At 39.5% G+C, this 23,389-nt stretch overlaps 1 protein-coding gene across 1 annotated transcript in view; it reads right to left on the bottom strand.

The window, feature by feature from the left end:
- The window catches only part of CACNA1I (calcium voltage-gated channel subunit alpha1 I), a 3,136,920-nt gene that overhangs the window by 1,516,672 nt on the left and 1,596,859 nt on the right, over positions 1–23,389 (bottom strand). The window contains exon 8 of the mRNA XM_044073362.1: positions 1,084–1,472. Coding sequence (XP_043929297.1) covers positions 1,084–1,472 — 389 coding nt within the window. The remainder of the gene's footprint in view (positions 1–1,083; positions 1,473–23,389) is intronic.

Genomic DNA, 23,389 nt, shown 5'->3' with positions numbered 1-23,389 from the left:
TCCTAAGGAGAAAACTCAACACCAATCTATCCAGAGGCTCTTGTTGGTCTAGTTGCAGTTACACTAGCACAAGATGCTTGGTTTTGAGCCCACTTCTAAGATTCTTAGTACATTATTTTATTTTGTGAGTTCATTCTAAAATGAAGCGAATCAAAACTGTAGCACTTTTGGTCTACATTTTTATGCAGCCATTTTATCTCTCAATATGGATCTGTTGTTTGTAACAATAGCTGGATTAAATACATTCATTAAACAGTTACATTGCACTAATTATAATATAATGACAAAACACATTTTTGTAAATGAATAGAGATATTGTTTACAACAAAATGCAAAACTTCAATTGTGCAAGATAAAAAGAAAATGGTATGCTAAAATGAAAATGAAGTTTCACAGTCTTAACATTCAGCTTGACTGAAAGGACAGCACTAAGAATTTCTGTACAACTGAAATTATTCTATTTATAAAACAAACAAAAGCACTGCAACAAAGTACAAGCTGAATTCCACTTATTCTTCATATAAAAACTTTACAAACAAAGCGTTGTATCTATAGTGAATCATCACATCTCCCCAAATCAAAACACAGATAATCTGAACTGCAATATCTGAGGTTACTCAGATTGTAAACTCAACACATCATAATGAAAAAACACACAAAAATAAATATGTATTTTCCAAGGGGACTGTACTCCCCTGCATCCTCTGAGCTACAGGGTCTAAGTCTATAGCCCCATGCACTACATATCCTACTCCAAAGTTCACACAAACTCTGAAAAAAGAAACTTTTTTAAAAAACATGAAACTTACCCTTTTCTCTTTTAACTTAGTCAGACTTCCTCAGATTAAAGTAAAGCTTATGCAACAAGTAAGCTGTGACAAGAGGGTGATGCCAACAACATGAAAAAGTACTCTTACAAAAGCAATAGTGTAATATCTGACAAATACTGCACATAAAAGCAGTGGCACTCCCCAAGCCACTTTCACTCATGAATAATATTTTATACAGACTATGACTGGTAACTGAACCTCCATCAGCTGGATGGCAGTAGTTCTCAGGCATTCATTCACCTCTGCTCCTTACCTGTTCGTGATGCTCTATGCCCATGCTGATTGTGTTGACAAGAATGGCCATCATAATCCCACGACTGAAGTACTTGCTCTCCACAATATCTCGCAGCTTGATCCGTATCTTAATATACAGACCTTCACAGTAACTTATCTCCTCCACTTTCTTCTCTTCCTCCTTTTTCTCTGTGTTGGAGCCATCACCAGTCCCATCTTCTACATCTAACTCATTTACTTCCTCTTGTACTGAATTCATGCTTGTGGTAACTGACGATCTGCTGTTGGTGTGATGCTGAATGTTGTTACACTTTGGGCAGTGGCCTGTGTCACATGTTAGAGTCAGTGCTATAGGCTGAACAATGGCATGAGGTGTATACTCCAACTGGGCATTTTTCTGACAAGACCCTAGGATAAACAAACAAAGACAAACAAAATTGTTTAATGCTTATTTTTGAAACAAAGTACTCTGTAGTTACACATTAACCAAAGTGTTGGAATAGAAAATGTAAGACTAATCTAGCACATCTTCCTACTAATTCAGAGCAGATAAAAACAATCAAAATTTTTTTCTCAAAACAAGACTGTTTTTATTAATGATACCAGTACATTTGAATAAACTGGATATTGCATGTACCCTACAAACAGATTACATATAAGTTAATAAATTCTGCAATATTGCATCATCTTGCCCTCCTTAAGTGTTTCATTTTCCAGGGAAGAATATAATAATATACACCCATCAACTTGATATTAACATTCTGTAACTATGTTTTGTTAAACAGATGCAAGCACATACTGATCTAAATATCTAAGTCTACCTTTCATCTGGGCTATGATCTCAGCACAACAGTGAAAGGAAGTTAATGCATTTAAACTTCTTACAATTCATTAAAATATCCCAATTTACAATAGAAAATGCATCAAGGATATGCTGTGGTGTAACAATGTCCCATCTTAGATGACTAATATCCTTAGCTATGCTTCATGACTTGAGTCACATAAAATGTGCCACTACAGTGTTATAACACATACTTTGCCATACCTTCATGTTTTACTATACATCTTCCTGTCTCACACACTGCAGTATTTCAAACCCTTTTCCCCACTGTGATCTAGGAGTTGGTATATATAATTAGGGAAGGTGTTGCAGTTGTGGGGGTTAAAGCCCCCTCCTGGGTGGGTTTGAAATACTGTGATGTGTGAGATGGGGAAGTGTTGGGCAACTAGTTATTTTCTCCATCTCACAATTTCTCTGAAGTGAACATTCACTGAAGTGAACATTTGATGGATTGATTTAGAGGGTTAGCCATTCAATGTTTTTTACATTCAACGATTAATCATAGACCCATCCCTATGATATGTTTTGCCACCAGAAAGTGTTAGAAAGACATTGCCTACTGCCACATCTTCATGGCTTCTGGGTATAAGGGGTAAGAAGAGGTTCACCCTTGCTTGTCGATATACCAAATGACTTTCATGTTGTCTATCTGGATGGAGATCACACCCTTGGGGAGAGAGCTCTGAAAGGCCTGCAGTATTAGGAGGATCACCCTCATCAACAAGACACTGATGTGAAGTCTGGACTCTGTCATCAACCATGTGCCTTGAACCATCTTCCCATCTATGCCCCACCCAAGAATGGAGGTGTCTGTGGTCACAGTGGCTATCACGTGTGGTAGGGTGAAAGGCTGACCTCATGTGATTATCAGGAGATCAACCACCAATGAATATGGCTCATGCAAACTAATGTGTGATGAAGTGGGGAATGAATGGGTTGGTGCAGTACTGACCATTGTACAGATAGTGCCCACTGTAGAACTCTAACATAAAATCATACCTGAGGTAATAAAGTGATAAATGCAGCCATCAACCCCAGGAAACATAGAATTAGTTATGCTGGATGCTTCAAATAAGAGAGGACCTCTAAAGCTATCAGATGTAGCGAGAGTAGTCTTCATTCTGGAAGTTTGGCAATTTGTGAAGTTGAGTCTATGGCGCCCTATGAACTCTATCATCTGCAACATTATCATGTGGCTTTTGGTTAGACTGATCATATTTTCCAAGTAAGGGATAAGCGGAGCAAGAAGTCCCTGCAATGGATAAGTAGATCACTGTTGGATGCAGTGAGGAAGCAGTCATCTAAGTAGGAGAAAACCTGGAACCCTTATAGCCGCAAATCTGCTGAGATGACTGACATGCACTCGGTGAACATCATGGGGGCTGTGGTGACACCAAAGGGTAGTGCCCTGAATTGAAAAATGACAGACTCCCAGCCATAAATGGAGAAATCTCCTGGACTGCCTCATTATCTTGATATCGTAGTGGGCATCCTGGAGATCTACTGAGCACATCTAGTCATCCTTCCTCAGAAGAGGTAGAATAGACTGAATTATGACCATAAGGAAAATCTGCTTCACAATTCGGTTGAGGGGGATTAGGTCTGGAATATACATGAAGCCTCCAGTCTTTTTTAGACCAAAAAGAACATTGAATAGAATCCAGATCCTCAGTGGTCTGGTTTGACCTCATGGATGATTCATTCTTCTAGCAGTTTTGCTAGCTCTGCTGCTGCCAGTTCCCTCTGACTGGATGGAATGTTAAGATTCTCTTGTTCTTTTTTTCTGGAAGGAAAGAAAAGGGAATAATATAACATCTGATGATTATCGTCTGCACCTCTAAATCTTGTGTGATGGACAGACAGGCATGAGGGTGCAGGGATAAGTGCCCCTGACGTGCTGCCTCCAGAATGTGACAGTCTGGCAACCCTTCAGGAGTGCTAAAGGTGTTTCTCCTTAATGGGACCCGGAAACCCTTGATTCCACAGTCTGCCTTGAGGCATATCCATTAAAGTTATTTCCCCTCCACCCTAAGGGGGCTGAGGTGGCAAAGTTCATTAAAGTTATTTTTTCCTCTGCCCCTGGGGAGGTTTGTCAACAGAAGTGTCTTTGCCAAATCCCTGGGACTTTTGAAACCATAGGATCATTCCACATTTTGGCTTTTAGAAAAGGTCCTGTAGGCGATGGAAAAGCAGATATCTATAGTAAACAGGGTCCTGTCCTCCTTTTCACTTCTGGTAAGCATATATTTAACCTTAGGCCCAAAAGTGTTGACCCATCAAAGGTGGAATTAATAAAGAGCCTCTTGAAACTTTCTAAAAACTGCAGAGATACAGCCAGGCATGCTAATGAATAGCAGTGTTGGTGCCTAATATACTTGCCACACCATCAGTTGTGTTTGAGGGCAGATGATTAAACATGTTAGTCATGGTCTGGAGGATAGATAGCTGCTACTCCACTAATTATTGGACATCAGCAGACAGATTACTTTAGAGGGATTTGAACAGTTCTTTCTTCAGACCTCTCTGGAAATGGCCCATGTGGGTCAAGTAATTCAGTACGAGAAGTATAAATGTCACTGAAGAAAAAGTCCATTTCCCAAATTTGTGTAGCACACTTGATTCTCTGTTAAGGGAATAAGAATATGTGCTCTCTTCTGAGAAATTCTTTTTGGTGGCTATCTCAACCACCATGGCATCTACTGGTGGACCCTTGTTGAAATGGGATTTGTTCTGAGGGGTAACGAATATTTTGTCCTATTTCCATGGAATAGGCTCAATCACATTGGGTTCTTTCCTGGTCTGCTAAAAAGACATGTCTATGAGCTCATCTGTGGGTGCCCAGGATGTAGACGAGCCAGCCCTAAAAGCCTTGAGCAATTCCAACTTTTCCAGGGAGGGGCCAGCCCCCACTCTGCTTCATCAGTTTAAGGATATCTCCAAAGGAGATGTATTCCAGAGAGGATCTTGAAGATCCCTCACTTTCCATAAAATAAGTATCCTTGGCGACAGACTATGGAGATGAGTCCAGATGCCTCCTCTTGCAGGGACATTTCCAATGGCCCTCCTAAACGGAAACTTTTGAGAATGGTCAGAAATGAAGGAGGAGCTCATCAGGTAAAATTCATCAAGGCTTAGACAGGCTGAATATCAAGAATCCAAGGGGAGTCAGGACAGAACCCAGTGGAAATGAGACACCTCCTCTCTAGACCTAGAGAGGACCTTTCAAAGCCTCAAAAGCCAAAGCTGATATTGGAGCCAAAGTTTCACACCCTTGACCCAAAGAGGTCAAAGAAGGAACAGCCACACCACCAATTTGAATTGGTTCCAAGGCAGACATCAGAGTTGAACTGTCCAGAGAGTAGGGATAGCTCCAAAAATCTTGGAGTCAACACTGAGCCTTGTCCCTGATCCTTCAGCTCCAAGAGCATCTTATTCCAATGCAGCCAAATTTGAAGGGTGAGAGAAACAATCAGTGTTGAAGTCAAAACAGCTTTCGGCTCCAAAAGGGGTGTCTCTTGGGGGTTAGTCAGTACCACAAGCACTGGATCTGAAGTTCATAGCAGCAAGGGAAAGATTATGGCCAGGATTACCATGGCCAGACCTGGAACTTCCAACTCTATCTGAGTCCAGATGAACTTCAGCATCATCCTGTAGATGGTGGCTTCTAAAAGACTCCTTGAAGTTTGAAAAGACTAGATGGAAGATGCCACAGAAGTTGGACTGGATAAATGGTGCAGTCTATCCTACAAATGGGACAGCAGAGTCAAGGACTAGTCAACTCTCAAGACAAATGACAAGGTAGAGCTGGGAAAGAGGTCTGAAACATCTCATCATAGATAGACCCAAATGCTTCTGGATCTTTGGTGTCAAGCCATATGGACTGTATGGACCCAAAGGGTCCAGAGAGCTTATTCTAGACCTGTCTTATTGGTTCTCTTTCTCACTTTACTTTTGTTTACTCCTCTCTTTCTCCTTGTCCTTTTCTTTACTGGTCCTTATCTTTTCTGACTTTCTGGAAGTGGGCGACAAACCATCAGATGTTAAAGGTGCCAGAACTCCTGCTTGGACAGTGAGGAGACCCTTAATAACTTGCTTGTTGTATTGGTCTGTGAGAGTTCTGGCCCAGAAAGAATCACAGGACTCATATTCTACATCTAAATGGGCTACCCCTAAGTAATACTCCAGAGTGTGTGGCAATTCCGGGGTGGAATTTGATGCACAGAGGCACTACACTTCTTGAAACAAGTGGCCTTGTCAGACATCACTTCCAACTAAGCAAAGTAACAACCACAACACTGCAACAATCAGAACAGCAAACAAGAAAAAGCAGCCAAACTGCACAAATACATAACAGGTAATTATCTAATTATCTAGCAACACTATCAGAACTAAAGCTAAAACAACACTAACGCATGTGTGTGTGTGTGTGTGTGTGTGTGTGTGTGTGTGTGTATATATATATATATATATATATATATATATATATATATATATATTCAAATATGTATAAAAAGTCTGGGGACTATCTGGAATTATGAGTAGGGGAAGAGCCATATATATATATATATATATATATATATATATATATATATATATATATATATATATATATATGTTTACTATCACAATGCCGACGTGCAATTGCACAGCTATGAAGTATTCGAACAACAGTTGTTCGAATACTTCATAGTTCGGCAAGTGATGTGAGCGAACGCTACCATTGTGAATGGACTGTGCATTCGCAATTATAATGTTCGCTCATGTGAGTGGATCGTGGTACAGTGCGGTTAGGGAAATACATCCCATTCCTCAATGTAGTGCGATCTCGGAGTTGGAATAAGTTGGGGGGGGTGTGGGGCTTGCCCCCCAGCATAACTGTGTGTTTAGGCTAGCTAGGTAGGGAGTTACGAGGTGGGTGGGAGTGCTAATACACAGCTGTTTTCGACATTAGGGAAATACGGAAATGTTCATTTCCGATGTATAAATTCGAAAATTCATACACGTTTTGTTCTGATTTTCGAATTTATGATAGTAAACCATATATATATATATATATATATATATATATATATATATATATATATATATATATATATATATATATAACTTTAGGGACTAGAGGGAGTTACAGGTAGTGGAGGAGCCATAACCCTGGATCCAAGCTCTTGACACAGTGGTAAGGTGAACTCTGGTCTCATCCAATAACCCATCTATTGAGCTGGATGGAAAAGACAACATTTGATCTATACAATATACTTTTATTTGGCCACAGAATTTAAGACAATTGAGTTGATTATATTAACTGTCCATTAACAAAGTTGTTGACATCAAAACACAGAAAAAAATTGTTAAAATTATATAAACTATAAGTGCAGGAAATAGCAAAAGCTATATATTAAAGTAAATAAAACAATTCAACTCAAATACTACTAAAGCATTACAAAATCAAATTCCCACTAACATGATTAAAATATTTTTAACAGCCACAGTGATGTTTTCATTTATTTTAACCAATTTCTAAATGCTATTTAAAAAATAAACAGAGCATTTTTGTCATGTTGGGCATTAAGTATTATCTGAATACCACACCAATATACTTTCCAACTCAAAGTCATCTGAAATCAATGTAATGTCTCGGTGGAGTATTAGTTTTATATGCAACAAAAACATAAACTACATAAATAAAAATGCATTCATTTTCAGTTAGCAATGTATACACGTATACTGCTTTGTCTTTAACTGTTATGTACACTGCATTTCTCTATCTTGCAATTGCTTTATCACACTGTTCTCACTATTAACTCATGCGGCCTGTGTTTATCACTAACTGTGCCATTTTTTTGTTAAATCTATTAATTTATTTGTTAATTATTTGCTAATTATTGTTATATAACTAATTTCTTTGCTGACTTGCTTTCTACATTGTTAATATGTGTTCAATTTGATTGTTTAATACAGTCTATTTGTATGTATGGAGGTTTTCTCCCCGGGCCTTGCTGAAAATGGGCATCATGCCCAGTTGGACATTACCCAGTAAACAAACAAAAATAAATAAATTAATAAATAAAAAAAACAACACAAAAGCACTTCTTGTTTTGGATAGCAGAACATTACTATGGGGGATGTAACCCCTGCTATCTGCTTAGCTTTACAATCAGCTTGTTCAGAAACACACAAATCCTTTTAGCTGCAATAAATTTCTTTTAAAAGAATGAACATTTTTGTACTTTTAATAAAGAACAAATATAGAACTTCATCAGAATTTTAGAGTAAATAACAAACACCAAGTTTAAAAGTTTGTCGTTGACCACGTGATCAATACACAGAGGTTAGCTGATAAACTTTGTTTGTATCAGTATTCCTAAAATGTTTTCTTTGACACTCGAGGAACCTGGTATTATTTCTGATAATTATTGTAATCAAGTCAGGCTGTTGTATCTTGATACAAAGTAACATTTCCTTCATAGTACTGAACACTGCTTTAGTATTCTACGCTATGCAGAGCAGACAGTTCTGTTGTAGCAGAGGCACATTTATACACTACACCATTGTGACATACAGCTCCTTTATAGGTCAATATGTTCAGGTATGTGGCATACTGCCTTGCATACGCTTATGCAAGATACTCAGTAGTTACTAAAAAATAAAAATGTCCTAAATCCCAGAATCAAACACCATACAAAGTAGAATATAATATGTTCTCTGTTTGTTCTTGAGTACTCCCAAGTGTGATTAATGAATTCCATTGAGCATTTCTTGTTCTATCTAATTTATTACAATTAGCTTATCTGCTTTGAGAAAAAAGCCAGATATTCAACTATTCTCCTCCTCAAATGAAAAATAAGGCTGAATTTCATATCCAGTGGCAGCTTCAAACTTTTGCAAACTTTTCTTGAAAATTTCTTTTAACAATCTCATCTATGGATCATATTCACTATTTCTGAAAAATTCTCAAATGTTTATTTACATGTGCAAAACACAGGAATATCAAAGAATCATAGAAAATGCAAGTCAACTGGGCCATTTTCACCTTGACAGCGCCCACCCTTAGACCTTATCTCCTTTTTGAGGAGTGACATGACAGTCATAATGGGGTTGAATTTGTGAATAACCATCCAATTTTATAACTCTTTTTAAAGGAAGATAGTGTATCAAATTTCTTGGTTAGGACAAGACATGTGTGCTAGACAAGGGGTAGTCATCATGCGATCAATCTGTCTCTCCATCATAATTTGTTAGCCAAAGCAGGTTCAGATCTCTGGTTCTAGTGTTCACGGGACTCTTTGACTTGTGAAGATATAACAGGTCTTAGACTACTGAATCCCAAACAGCCTGAAAAACAAGACAAAATTACATCTAAGGAGTCTATAGGAGACTGAATACAGGAACAGGGCATCCAGCCTCTCCTGGTAACTAAGTTTCTTTTTAGGCCCACAATCTCTCTCTTTTATTTATTTATTTATTTATTTTATTAACATCAATTTATTAAATCAGTTGCTAAATCCAACAACACATTCAACCTTTAATAATGAACTATCAGCTTACTGAATTCAGATTTTAACAGTGCAATCTATCGCAACTATGTATAAACAACGAAAAGGCAAGACCAAATAACTACACTGAGTCTTAAGCAATGTTGACTAAGATGTGGTGTTAATTCAACACTCTGAATGACCTATCTGCCATTAACCTTAAAAATATTCTTTGTTAATGTAACCAAGTGTGTCAAATTATATAATATCATCTTGTTGCATAAGGCAATGCTACAGCAAATCAAAGCAGTATAATACATATTTTCAGAAGGATACTGAGTCAACAATCATTTCAATTAGCAATTCCTGCAAATCTAGTCATGACTATAAAATATGGATATGCATTTATTTAACCAGGGTTTCCACTTTTGGCATGCTCACAAGTCTCCAAGTGGTTAACATTCCTGACTATAGACCAGAAATCTTTAGTGTTTAGTGGGACCCTGTGTTTTATGACCTTTGTATTAACTTTTTTTATTAAAATAATCAGTGTTAGCAAGTTCTGGTCAAAGGTAGGTAAATATAGCTGTGTGTCTACTCCCAATAACTGTACCTGACAGAGTTAAACACCCACCCGAGCCAAAAATGATTGCATATGCCCCATATCAATTATTTTTAGTGGATTTAATTCCAGGCAGTCCCATAAAATATATGACAACATCCCTTAACTCCAGCCCACATTTCCAACACATTGGGGAGACTGTAGGGAATATTTGTGCCAGTCTGACCGGGATATAGATGCACTTGAAGAAGCCCTGCCACTCAAAAACTCTGAATTTGCAGGATTTAGTAGCATACCAAGAAGCTAAGATTACCTTTGAGCACATCTCCAATATCTCCTGTATTAGTTCCCTCTTCCACACTAGCTAGTATTTATGGGTACAAGAGATTCTAGAACTTACAAAGGATCTTGTATATCCTAGATATTATTCTTGTAGAAGGCATTTAGCCATTTGCCCTGCACAACACCCGTATGGGTCAGCCTGGCTTGCTATCTGAGTTTATTCTCAGACACCCATGATTTTGAAAATGTCCTGCATTACTAAGTGATAAACCTGATCTAAGTAGATCAGTGATCTTTTTTTTTTTTTCATGAATCTCTGTGTTCCCTAAAACTGCTTCATGTATCTAGCAAAATACATTCCAAATTGGGTATTGTAATCTATGATGGGCCTGATCAGTTTTGAATATTGAAGGTAAGGACTTTGGATCTACAGGTGATACCAACTGTGATAGACAGAAGGATTTCCTAACCACTGTTGCAACATGATGACCAAAGGAGATGAAATAATCTATCTCTCTAACTTCTTGGGTCTCTGATAACATCTTCATTCTGGATTAGCGTGTTGTCTACACTGTAAAATGATTTGAGGGATTGTTTACCAAATGCAACAAAAATGACACTTTTTAGCATTTAGTAGTAGCCCATTTTCTGTACACCAGCTAAGGATCTGTGTAAGTTCAAGCTATGGCTTCTGCATGTCAGAAGGGGGTTTGAGGATGATCCCCAGCTTACAATCATCTGCAAACTTGGCTAACCAGAGATCCTTGTTTTTTATCTGGAGATCAGAAAAGGGTATTCCAAAGAGGAGATTTTCCTAGTATGGATCCCTGAGGGACTCCACTTTTTACCTTCATGCTCTCTGAGGATGCACCTGCGACCTTTGCTATGTAGGATCTTTCCTTCAGCCAATGCATTACTCAAATACATAGGGATCAGTTTTGAGTATATGAAGCTTGTTAATTATGTTAACATGTAGTATTGTAACAAGATCTTTGGTGCAGTCAATGTATGCTGGTTCGACAGCATGACCACTATCGACAGCTTGTGTGACTCTGTCTCAAAGATGTTTACCAGATTCATTAGACAGGATCTACCCTTAACAAAGCCATAATGCTGGGGATCAAGTTTTATAAGATTTTAAATGTCATAGTTTATCAGGTCAGTTAGGACCAGTTCTGTGGTCTTGCTGATAAGGCTCATCAAGCTAATGGCTGTGTAGTTTTCTGGCTCCATGATGAGATCACTACTATATGTGCCATACCTCCAGGTACAAAGCCACTGGTTACCCTCAGGCTGAATAGCTGTAAGAGTGGGTCCACCAGTACAAATCTAGTGCTATTCAGCAGTTATCTGGGTATATAATTAGCTCCCATGGAAGATGTAGTTTTTGTTTTGTAAAGTATCTTTAACAAGTGTTAATTTTTGATGACAGGGGTTTGAGATCCTTTGCAATATATGGATTTGGTATTATTTATTGCATTTAATTACTGAGATAGTCCATCTGGGCAGAAAACTACCCCTTATTCAACAGAGGCCTAGGGGAAAAAACTCCAGAAAAATTCCAGCATTACATAAAGAACATAGTGAATAGAGGTATGTAAGTAATCAACAATTATCAACATTTTATTTATTTATTTATTTATTTTATTTTATTTTATATTTGTTTATTGGGAAATTCCAACTGGACAGGGTCCTTTTTCAGTGGAGGCCCGGGGAGAACAGCTCCAGTATACATATTAAATGTCTACAGTAGGATACAGTACAATTGATAATAAAGTAGATGTATACACTAGGAATATACAATATCAAATAGAAATGGTACATTATTTATGCAGTTATATAGTAATTACATTGAATGGAATAGAATTAACATTGATTTCAGGATGTCTGTAATGGTGGAAGAGAATAGAGAAACATGGAGACAGTTGAGTAAAGTTGGAGTTAGGATGGTTAGTGGGATAAAGGTAAGGTAGAGCTGTATCAGGTGGGAGGGAAGTGGTTAGTCAGGGTTGGAGCAAGGGCAGAGCCAGTGCATTTGTAACTGGGTTTTGAGTGTGGTTTTGAAGAGACTGTTGGATGGCAATTTGGTTATGCTGGGGGGGAGGTTGTTCCATAGTTTAAACATAGTAACCTTAATTAATAGCAGCATCATGTATTGAGCTACAAAACCTTTTCCTGTGAGAAAAACTCCAGTAAATACATTACATGAAGAGCATAAAGACAAAGCATTATAACAAAGTCACATACTGTACTGTAACGTAAACCTGGGCTTTGCTTCAGCTAAACACCGTCTGTTACGACCTGTTCATAGGTTCATAGGTAGGTACTAGGCTATCGGCCCTAGGGCCCATACAAGCCTAGCCAAAAAATGTACCCTGGCTTTCGCCACCCAAGAAAATTATTTTCCTGTGCCCCTGTCGAGCAGAGCCACAGAAGTGATCCCTGGGGTGAATTTCCCATTTCCCATCCAATCATCAAGATTTTTCTTGAAGAGTGCTAATGAGGAGCTCTGTTTGACATAGATAGGTAGTCTGTTCCAGAGTATGGGAAGTCTCTGGGACAGAAATCTATCCCTCCAGCATGTTCTGTTTATTGTGGTGACAAGGTTATGGTCCCTAGAGTGTGTAGCTTGGAGGGATTGGGATTTCTTTAAGTGGAGCATATCCAACAGCTCTGGGTTTGACATAGCTTTGTATGTTAGGCAGAGATCACCCCTGAGTAGGCGATATGCGATGGAGTAAAGCTGTAGTTTTTTGAGACGGTCTGCATAGGGCATCAGTTTGAGGCCAGTAATCCTCTTTGTGAGGTATTTCTGTGGTCTTTCCAGTTGTTGTAGATGTCTTGTGAGGTACATACCAAAAGGGGCATTGTACTCTATAATGGGTCTAATGAGTGATGAGTAGAGGGGAACAATTACCTCTTTTTTTATGGATGAGAATCCTTTTGTGACGAGATGAGACACATAGAAGGATTTCCTGACCACTGTGGCGATGTGATTATCAAAGGAGAGACTACTGTCCACCTGTGTCCCAAGGTCTCATCACATTTTCGGCATTAAGTAGACTACCAGCTACGTGGTAGTTCATGGGTACAGAGTTTTTAACAAAGGGATGACAATACACTTTTTGGCATTGAGCTTCAGGCCATGGCTTTGACACCAGGTATCTGTCTCAGTGAGGCCCTTTTGTAGTTTGTCCACATCGTTAGGAGTTTCGATTATGGCTCCTAGTTTGCAGTCATCTGCAAACTTTGTTAGCCAAAGACCTTCTGTGTTGGCCTGCACTTCAGAGAAGTAGATACCAAACAGGAGAGGACCCAGGACTGAACCCTGTGGTACTCCACTTGTCACTGGTCTGATGTTGGATTTGGAATCCGCTACTTTCACAGTGTGGGTTCTGTCCGTGAGCCAGTTGGCAACCCATCTTGTGACATAGGGATTTATACCTAGTTTAGTGAGCTTATCTATAATTCCAGAGTGGGGGATGGTGTTGAAAGCCTTGGCGAGATCTAGATAAGCTGTGTGAACCATTTTACCCTCATCTATGGCTTTGGTGACTGCTTCAAAGAAGACAATCAGGTTTAGGAGACATGATCTGCCTTTTACAAATCCAAACTGAGTAGGGTCCAGAGTTTGGAGATTACCAATGTCTTTGTTTATGAGTTCCACGATGATACATTCCATGGCCTTGCAGACCAGGCTCGTCAGGCTAATGGGGCGGTAGTTCTTGGGGTCCGTCATGGCTCCCCCTTTGTGGAGTGGGATAACTGTTGCGGTGCGCCATTCAGTGGGTACAAAGCCTGAGGTGAGGCTATGATTGGACATGGTACTTAGGTAGGGTGCCAGTTCATTCTGTAGTTCGTGTAGAACGCAGCCTGTGATATTGTCAGGTCCCATGGATGCTGTGTTCTTGGCTTTGGAGAGTGTGTTTTTTACCTGTGCAGCCGTGATTATAGGAACTTTGCATTCTTCCGGTATAGAGATGGGCCCTCTAGGGGGTGAGAGGGGGGTAAAGGTAGCACTGAACCTATCTGCTAGGATGTTGGTAATATCAGTTGGTTCTGTATATTTAGTGCCATTATGCTGTAACTCAGAACAGATCTGAGTGTTCCCATTTAGATTCTTGACATAGCTATAGAATGCTTTGTGGTTGTCTTTAGAGTCAGTGGCAATTTTGTTTTCGTAACTAGCTTTGGAGGATTTTATGAGGGATCTCAGCTTCTTACTGAGGGTGACCAGGGAGTTCCTCCAGTCATGAGATTTTACTCTTTTTTGCAACAGTTTCTTTCTTCTGTTGTAGAGTTTGTTTATGGCAGAGGACCACCAGATTGGCTTCCTTTTTTTGGAGGATAACATCTTGGTTCTATCAGGGATAGCATGATCCATGCACTCGTGTAAGTGCTTATAAAGTGCATTTGTGTAGGATTCGGCAGTCATACCTCTATTGTCCATCTGCATGGGTTTCATGACGTTTGCCACTTTTGTCTTAAGAAGTGTGAAGTTGGCTTTTGAGAAGTTTTTTACGATGGTTTCCCTAATTGGGGCTGGGGGTGTGATGTGGATGTCTAGGCTGATTAGCTTGTGGTCAGATCTGACCAACGAGGAATTGACCTCTGCTGTGGAACACCGGTTTCCCATGTTGGTAATGACCATGTCTAGGATATTGCTGCCCCTGGTGGGGGTGTGAATAAGTTGATCCAAGGCATTGGAATTTATGAATTCTAGAAAATGTTGAGCAAAAGAGTTGGTACATGAGTAGTTTTCCCAGTTAATGGTGGGGTAGTTGAAATTGCCCATTATTAGGGTGTTGGGTTGTACTCTAATACTTGCCAGTGTATCAAGAAATGAGGAGTGTGAATCCTGGGGCATGGTGGGGGGTCTGTAGCAAGCTACAATTTGGATTGCGGTCTTGCCCAGAGTTAGTTGCACTTGGATAATCTTGATGCATTATGCTGTGCAACTAGCCTGGAGGTTTGGATATCCTTAATGAATATGGACACGCCTCCCCCTTTAGTGCTTCTTTCTGGGTTAGGTGGCCAAAAGGTGTGGTATGAATTGAAGCCTGGTAATGCAGGGGTGCTCTCTGGAGCTTTGAACCAGGTCTCTGTCACTGCACAGATGTCAATGTTCTCCATTTTAAGGAGTGCCTCGAGTGAGTGCATTTTGAGGTTTAGACTTCTAGCATTTTGCTTGTTTGTACCTGTTATGGTGGTGAATTTGTCATTTGAACCTTGCCTAAAAAAGGCACTATAGGGGTGACAAGAGCCTTAGCCAGTATCCGGAATCCTAAGGGCGACAGGTGCAGGCCATCTCTGGCAAAGCATTGTGGACTGTTGATCATGTCGTCCCAGGCAGACAAATACTGGATCCCCTTAGAATGACACCAGAAGCTTAGCCAATTGTTGAAGTCAATCATTTTGTCCTTGTACTTTGGTATCATTCTGGGAGATGGCAGGATGCTACTCAGGGTTAGGGTCATACCTGCCTGGGATACAAGATCAGAGAGCTCCTCCATATCTCTTTTCATGTAGTCCAGGGAGGTACTTCTCAGGTCATTCACACCAACATGGACAATGACAGTGTCATATTTGTACTTATTGTGGAGTGACCTGAGTGCATGAGTTATGTGCCGGATCCTGGCACCTGACAGGCAGCTGACAGTAACTTTCTCCTTGTTTAGTCTAGTGAGTGGAACATCAGTGTGCCTGACTATAGCGTCACCTATGACTGGAGTGTTGGGTACGTTGTTATGCCTTATGGGCTGTGGTTGAGTGGCACACTGAGTTTGTGGGCTATGTGTCATTTGGGTTGTGTTGGGGGGTGGAGTTTGCTTGCGTTTATGCTTTGGATGTCCCTGATGCTTGGGCTATTGGTCTCACAGTAATGTTTGCTGCTCATTAGGCTGTTAGACAGTATTTTTATTACCTAATATGATGTGTTGTCTATGTAAGTTCTCTTGTTAAAGTTCTGTGTCCCCTAAACCTATATCTCCCACATTTTATTTCTTACAGTTAAAACAGCCCTAACCACAGTGGACTGTGTCCCCTATTAGCCTGAACTACACCAGCTCAACCTGCAAAATAAACAAACACTGGCCCATTTCTGCAAAATAAAGTAGCGACTGCAGAGTACGTCTAATGTAATTTATGACTATTCCATGTGCTACGGTTTTATTCACTAAGTTTGTGAAACTTGGCTTAATCTTGTGGTGTGCACACTAACTGGAGAGAGCGGATACCTTATTAGCTCTTTCTCTCCCTTCCATTTATTATCTAATCTAAGAGATAGTGGTCCATTAACCAGTATTTGAAGACCTCTATTTGTGCTTAACAGTTTGTAGTGGTAAACCACCAGCCACATACAACAAGGTAGCCCACCCTTCATAGCGACCACTCTGCAATACTTATATTTAAAAGGCTCAAACACATAAAGTTGCTTAGTGGATGTTAACTGCCATACTACGGTGTTAACATCGGGTCTATATCACTTCAACGGAATGGCTGAAGTTCAAACACCATATGTTTGAACTTCTAACCTCGAAGTGCAAAAACATTGAAGTCTTAGAACAGCGATTTTTTTTCCCAGGGGAAAAAAATCGCTGTTCCGGGAAACACACAAACAACACAAGCACACCAAAAAACAGCAATCCACACACATACACTTAAAATCCTACATCTAACCCTACACTAAACTATACATACACTATTATCTATCCATTTACCTTAACCCAAACCCTAACTCTAAGGTCCGTCACTATCGCACACTCACCTGACCCACACCCTAACCCTAACTCACTTATCCTGCTCTAATCCTAAAGTCTGTCACTATCGCACACCCACCTCACCCACTCCCTAACCCTACTCATCTAACCCATGGCCTAAACAAAACATCCGCACAATCGCACACTTACCTGAACCTGACCTGTAACTTTCCACCACAGCGCTGACTATAGTAGAGCCACAGAAATGGCCCACCGAATTCTTTCCCTGGGAAAGAATTTGGTGTTCTGTGGCTTTGCGATAATCAGTTTTTGGATGTCACAGTTCAAACATATGGTGTTCGACTGCTGACGTTTGGATGAACTGATAACATCCAGGTGTAGGGCCCATGCTGTTCTCTAATTTAAACTTACTTACAGGCTTTCACTGACCTGCAGATGGAATTCCTCCTACTGTTAGTTTTTTATGGAATTCTAGCTCTGCTCTACCACGTGGAACTGGCACAACCCGCTCTGTTCTCCCTTTGCTTCAATCGGGCTCACTCCCCTACCCTACCCCTATTCTCACTCACCCCATTCCAATTAGATTTATACATCCATAAACTCCTCCCCCTACCTACCTCAGCAACTACAAACCAATTGGCTTGCACTCTCAAACCCCACCCCATTTTCAAATCACATTTAATTGACACCTACTCTCCATAATAAGATGCCCTCCCACACAAACACACATTGTCACACAACAAACATTATTCTCATTCCTAGTCTCTTTCTATCTCTAACTCTACTAACCTTAACTACCACTGCATATCCCACCTTGCTCTCATTAACTCAAACATCTAGTACACAACCCCTTCCTCAACCTCTTAGCAGAAATAGTTATTCAAACATCTCACCCTCCTTATTCCTACACAAGACTTATAACCTAGATAAGATAAAACCTTTCCCTACCCATTCCAAACTCAAAATAAGCAATTCTCATCTTCACAAACCTCTTTCACATAAAAATGACACCAATGCTATTATTCATCTCCCCCTCTTTCTCTCACAATGTGGTGACATCTACCCCAACCCTGCCCCTAAATCTTCAACTAACTCAAAAACCCTACGGCTTTAACTTGTAACAATAAATATATGTAACAAAATTTCTGAGTTCCATGCATGGCTATCCACTCACACCCCAAATATTGTAGCTGTAACAGAAACTTGGCTAAAACCTCATATTGTTGATACTGAAATTCTTCCTCCAGGGTACACCATTATTCGTGCTGATAGACTCCACAAAAAAGGTGGCAGCGTAGCACTAATCTACCAAAACAGCCTTAACTTAACAATCTATCCCAAACAACTCCCCATTTTTGGCAATCTAGAACTCTTACTAACTTCCCTTCACATCAACAATGACAAACAAATACTTATAGTAGTAATCTACATCCCACCAGGGTAAAATATCTCCCTCCTAGAAGATTTTTTATCTTGGGCAAACCAGAACATCTCACAGGAAATCATTATTCTAGGAGATACAAACATTAATTGGCTAAATCTAACAACCAACTCTCCAGTCAACAGCATAAATCTACACAGCTTCACACAGCTTATTACGACTCCTACCCATGGCCTATCCACTAGATCAGAATCCACCCTAGACTGGATATTAGTATCTCACCCACAAAATTATTTCAACTCAGGCACCTTACCTAACATACTAAGTGATCACATCCCAGCATTCACCCATAGGACCCACTCTCAAATATCAAAAACACACACCTACAAAACATCCAGAAATCTCACCCACTTTGACCCAGACAAATTTGTAAGCATCCTAAAAACCTAAAACTGGCTTCCACTAAAAACACTCCCCCTAGATGAAGCTGTCAACTATTTCAACAAACTTTTTCTGGACACAATAAATAGCTTAGCCCCTATACGAACCAAACATGCCAAGGCAAACCATGCCCCCTGGCTAACCAGATCAACAAAACAAAGCCTCCTCCATAGAGATAAAACATGGAAACAGTGGCAGAAATCTAAAACTAAACAAACCAAACTTACTTGTAAGCAACTCTGAAATAATTCCAAAAAACTAGTCATGCAGGATAAGAAAAACTACTTTACCTCGCAACTATCCACCACAAACAACAATCCAACATAGTTTTGGAAATCAGTCTCCACATTACTTAATCCTGGCACTTTACAAAATCCATCCCCCACACCTGATAAAAGCCCACAGCAAATCTCTCATGATCTTAACACCCATTTCATTACTACTATTCAAAACCTAATCAAAGACCCTACAACAAATTCCACACATATTAATAAAACTTCCCCTACTCTAGACTCCTGCATTAATAATCTAACAGCACCTTCATTCTCCATCCAACCAATTACAACCTCACAAATATGTAAACTTCTAAATAAACTCAAACACTGCTCTCTCTCTCTGGTGACAAACTCCACCACCGAATATTTAAAGCTAGCATCAAGCGCAATTGCATACCTAGTCAGTATTCTCATAAATCGATCTCTCTCTCTGAATGCTATGTTCCAAACTTATGGAAAAAATCTATCATCACCCCACTTCACAAAGGTGACCTATCAAACTACCGCCCTATCTCAATACTTTCACCACTATCAAAATTATTAGAAAAATGTGTACACACTCAATTACTTAAACACCTCCTAGACAATGACCTTCTCTCTCCCACACAACATGGCTTCCGTCCAGGACATAGCAAAATTACAGCTCTGCTCTCTTTCACTGATACTGTTAACAAAGCCCTTGGCACTGGTCTCCATACCTCAGTAATCATACTAGATCTGTCAAAGGCTTTCAACACAGTATCACATAACAAACTACTACACCAAATATCAAAACTAGAATGTTTCCCAAATTCTGTCAAATGGTTTACCTCCTACCTCAATAACAGAGAGCAATCAGTAAAATGGCAAAATGCACAATCTACCTATCAAAAAAACAACATAGGAGTCCTTCAGGGCTCCATTCTAGGATCACTACTATTCAATATATTTATCAATTCTCTCAAATAGGAAACTTGATCCAATACGCTGATGATTCAACAATTATATCTTCTGCTGACAATTTCTCTGACCTTCTCAAAATAACCCAAAAAGGTTTTACTTCTATAGAAACCTGACTAAATAATTCTCAACTGTTGCTAAACGCCAAAAAAACAAAACAAAACTACTCCTATTCACCACAAAACCAAGCATAAACTTTAAGATTTTTTCTAAAGATGGAACTGAAATAGAACTAGGTAAAATGGTTAAACTTCTAGGTATGACAACAGATGACAAACTTACCTTTGACACATATTCATAGTATAATAAAAAAGTACACTTTAAATTAGGCAAACTATATAGGCACAAATTATACCTCAACATGCAAACCAAATCTAAACTAGCAAATACCCTGCTCCTCCCTTCCCTGCTATATGGAAGTGCTATCTTTACAACCTACTTTCATCCCTTAGTAATAAGCTGCAATCTTGCTATTATAAAATAGTTAAATTTGCCTCAGGAAAACCAAATCGCACACACCACTGTGAAGCAATTGCAGAACTCAACTGGCTTGAATTCTCAAGCCATATTTCCTATACCCAACAAACACTAGCACATAAACTAATTTTCAAACCCCACCTCTGCCCAGCACTTTAGTCCTGCAAACTTACATAACTACTCGGTCGCTTAGATCATCTCAGAAACAACTAATAAAGGTTACAAAACCAAACAAAAGAGCTGGGCCAAGTCTGTACTCCTGTAATACAGCCACACTTTGGAACACATTACCCTCCCATATAAATCTAATGGAATCTTCAACACTCTTTAAATGATCACTCAAGCTACATTACCAGGAAAATGTTTCCTGTCACTGCACAACAATCAGACCACCTTAGCCTCCCTACCCCATACTAAACTATCCGAAGTGACACTCACAATTTACCTCATTATATTCTTCTGCCCTTTACTGCCTGACCTTTCTCTCCTTCTACCTATCTCATGCTAAACTATCCTAAGTGACACTCACTTATCACCAGATTACATACCTCTGCCCATTACTGCTTGACTCTACTCTCTTTCTTGCTTCCAAACCTACTGAGAATTTTTTTTCCGAATAAGGAAATATAAATATGTTCCATTTTAAATGTTCTATGCTGAATGTGCTACCACAAAGGTACATAATGTGTGGCTGAATGACTATACTTAGATTTCAACTTATAGATAACGTACTAGAGTGTTGCTAAAGCTGTGTTGTTTTAAACATTGAACTATACCCAATAAGTATGATTTTCATTGCATACTACTTGCCAATTGAACTACATATGTAAAAGGAATGATGTAAACGCTGTCTATGTATCTGCATTTTCCTTACAGGCACTACCCTTACTACTCTCCCCGCTGGCTATATTCTACCTATCCTGAGGGTCGCTAAATCTGAACAGTACCCACAGCCAAGCTTTCATCTCTTGGTGCCTTCAATTGTGAAAAAAAACAAGGTTAATCACTTACCAAAAGTCTATCTCAAAAAATAAGTACTAATATATATGTAGAACCGCTGGTGTACTGGGTTCAAAGAAACGGCAGTAAAATCCATAAAAATTGAACTAAATACTACATCTCCCAAAGATTCTGGAAACAAAAGAGCTCATAAAACACAGTTAGTGTATATTGTTTTTTGGGTTACTTGCTGTATTAAAATTCTACTTGCCTGTTTCCACTTGCCCCTAGTCAATTTGGAACTGGAGAAACCCCGCTCCGCTCGCCCTCGCTGCGCTCGGGCTCGCTCCGCGCCCCGCCCTGCCCCCAAATCTCACCCGCCCCCAGTAGTCCTACATTTATAGCTAGGTAGCCACACCCCTCTTTCTTCCTTAGCCAACCAAATTCACTTCACTGTTACCCCCCACCCCCTTTCAAACACCAAAACCTCCCACCCCTTCAAACGTTAAAAGGCAAAGGCTCCTACATTCCTCCTATAGCAATGCACCCCAACTCAAAGATAACAAAATCCGCCCTACAGGTAAAAAGAAGGGCAACACTAAAAACTATATCCTTTTTACTACCAGTAATTACCATACTCTACCTAATAACCAAATATGAAGATCAGCCCTACTCAGGTTTCCATTACCCCAGATATCAAACTAAAGCTCCCCTACCCCTCGTAGTATCAATCACATAACCCAACAACTACACAGTAAAACTGCTAATTCTAAATACTACTGCCCTTATAAACCAAACCAAACACGCCCCAAATCTAAACATGGTCAGAAATTCCTTCAGAAACTTATGAGGCTAATGGAATATCTCAAAAAAAACATCACTAAAGATGGAGATGTCCACCCGAATCCTGGCCCCACAGCAAAAACCAACTCTAATAGCCCACCACCTTTTCCAAGATATACTAACTCCCTCCAAATCTGCCACTTAAATATTAGAAGCATCAACAATAAGATACACAATCTACATGCTCTATTAGCTACCTACCTCCCAGATATTATGTGTTTAACAGAAACTTGGCTAAAACCAGGGACCAATGACAATGAGATTATACCACCGGGCTACAATATACATAGAGCTGACCGCATAAAAAAAAAGGGTGGTGGTATTGCAGTGCTCTACAAAAGCAATCTAAATGTCGTTTTTAACCCCACTCAACCACCCCAAATCTCTAATGCTGAGATACTTGCTCTAAAACTACAGCTAAATAGAAAAAAAGTATTAATCTAATTGTAATGTACATCCCCCCTGGGAAAAACTCTGAAACATTGGAGAGCATCCTAAACTGGCTATCCAATAACTACCCCCAGGAATCTATAATCCTGGGAGATGTCAACATTGACTGGAACCTATGCTCCTCAGAGACTAACCCCACCCATATAAACCTTCATGGGTTCTCTCAGACCATCACTTCTGCTACCAGAGTTGGGAACTCTAACCAAAAAGAGAGTATCCTAGACTGGATCCTTATAAACAGCCAACCCCATATGTATATGTCTGGGACCCTCCCAAATGAGCTCAGCGATCACCTTATAACATACATAAGGAAAAATAAAACAGGTAGTCCTACACCTCCCACGTATAAGTCAATTCGAAACAAGAAACATTTTGACCTCTCAAAGTTTAAAATGGAACTTAGATCCTGTAACTGGGCAACTCTTAAGTATCTCCCCCTAGAAGAGGCAGTTTCTAAGTTTAATACCACTTTCCTAACCATACTTGATACTCATGCCCAAAAAGACTAATCAAAACTAAAACAAATATTACACCTTGGCTTACAAAAGACTCCAAATCTAAAATAAAACTCAGAAACAAATCCTGGGAAAAATGGCGTACAACCAAATCACCCCTAGACCGCATTAAATTCCAGCAGCAAAGAAATATGACAAAAACAGCCATATTAATGGACAAAAGAAACTACTACTGCCAACTACAAAATA

This window comes from Protopterus annectens, chromosome 1.part0 (genome assembly GCF_019279795.1).
Source record: "Protopterus annectens isolate FY-2018-M chromosome 1.part0, PAN1.0, whole genome shotgun sequence".
NCBI lineage: Eukaryota > Metazoa > Chordata > Ceratodontiformes > Protopteridae > Protopterus > Protopterus annectens.
This window is presented reverse-complemented; position numbering and strand designations above follow the sequence as displayed.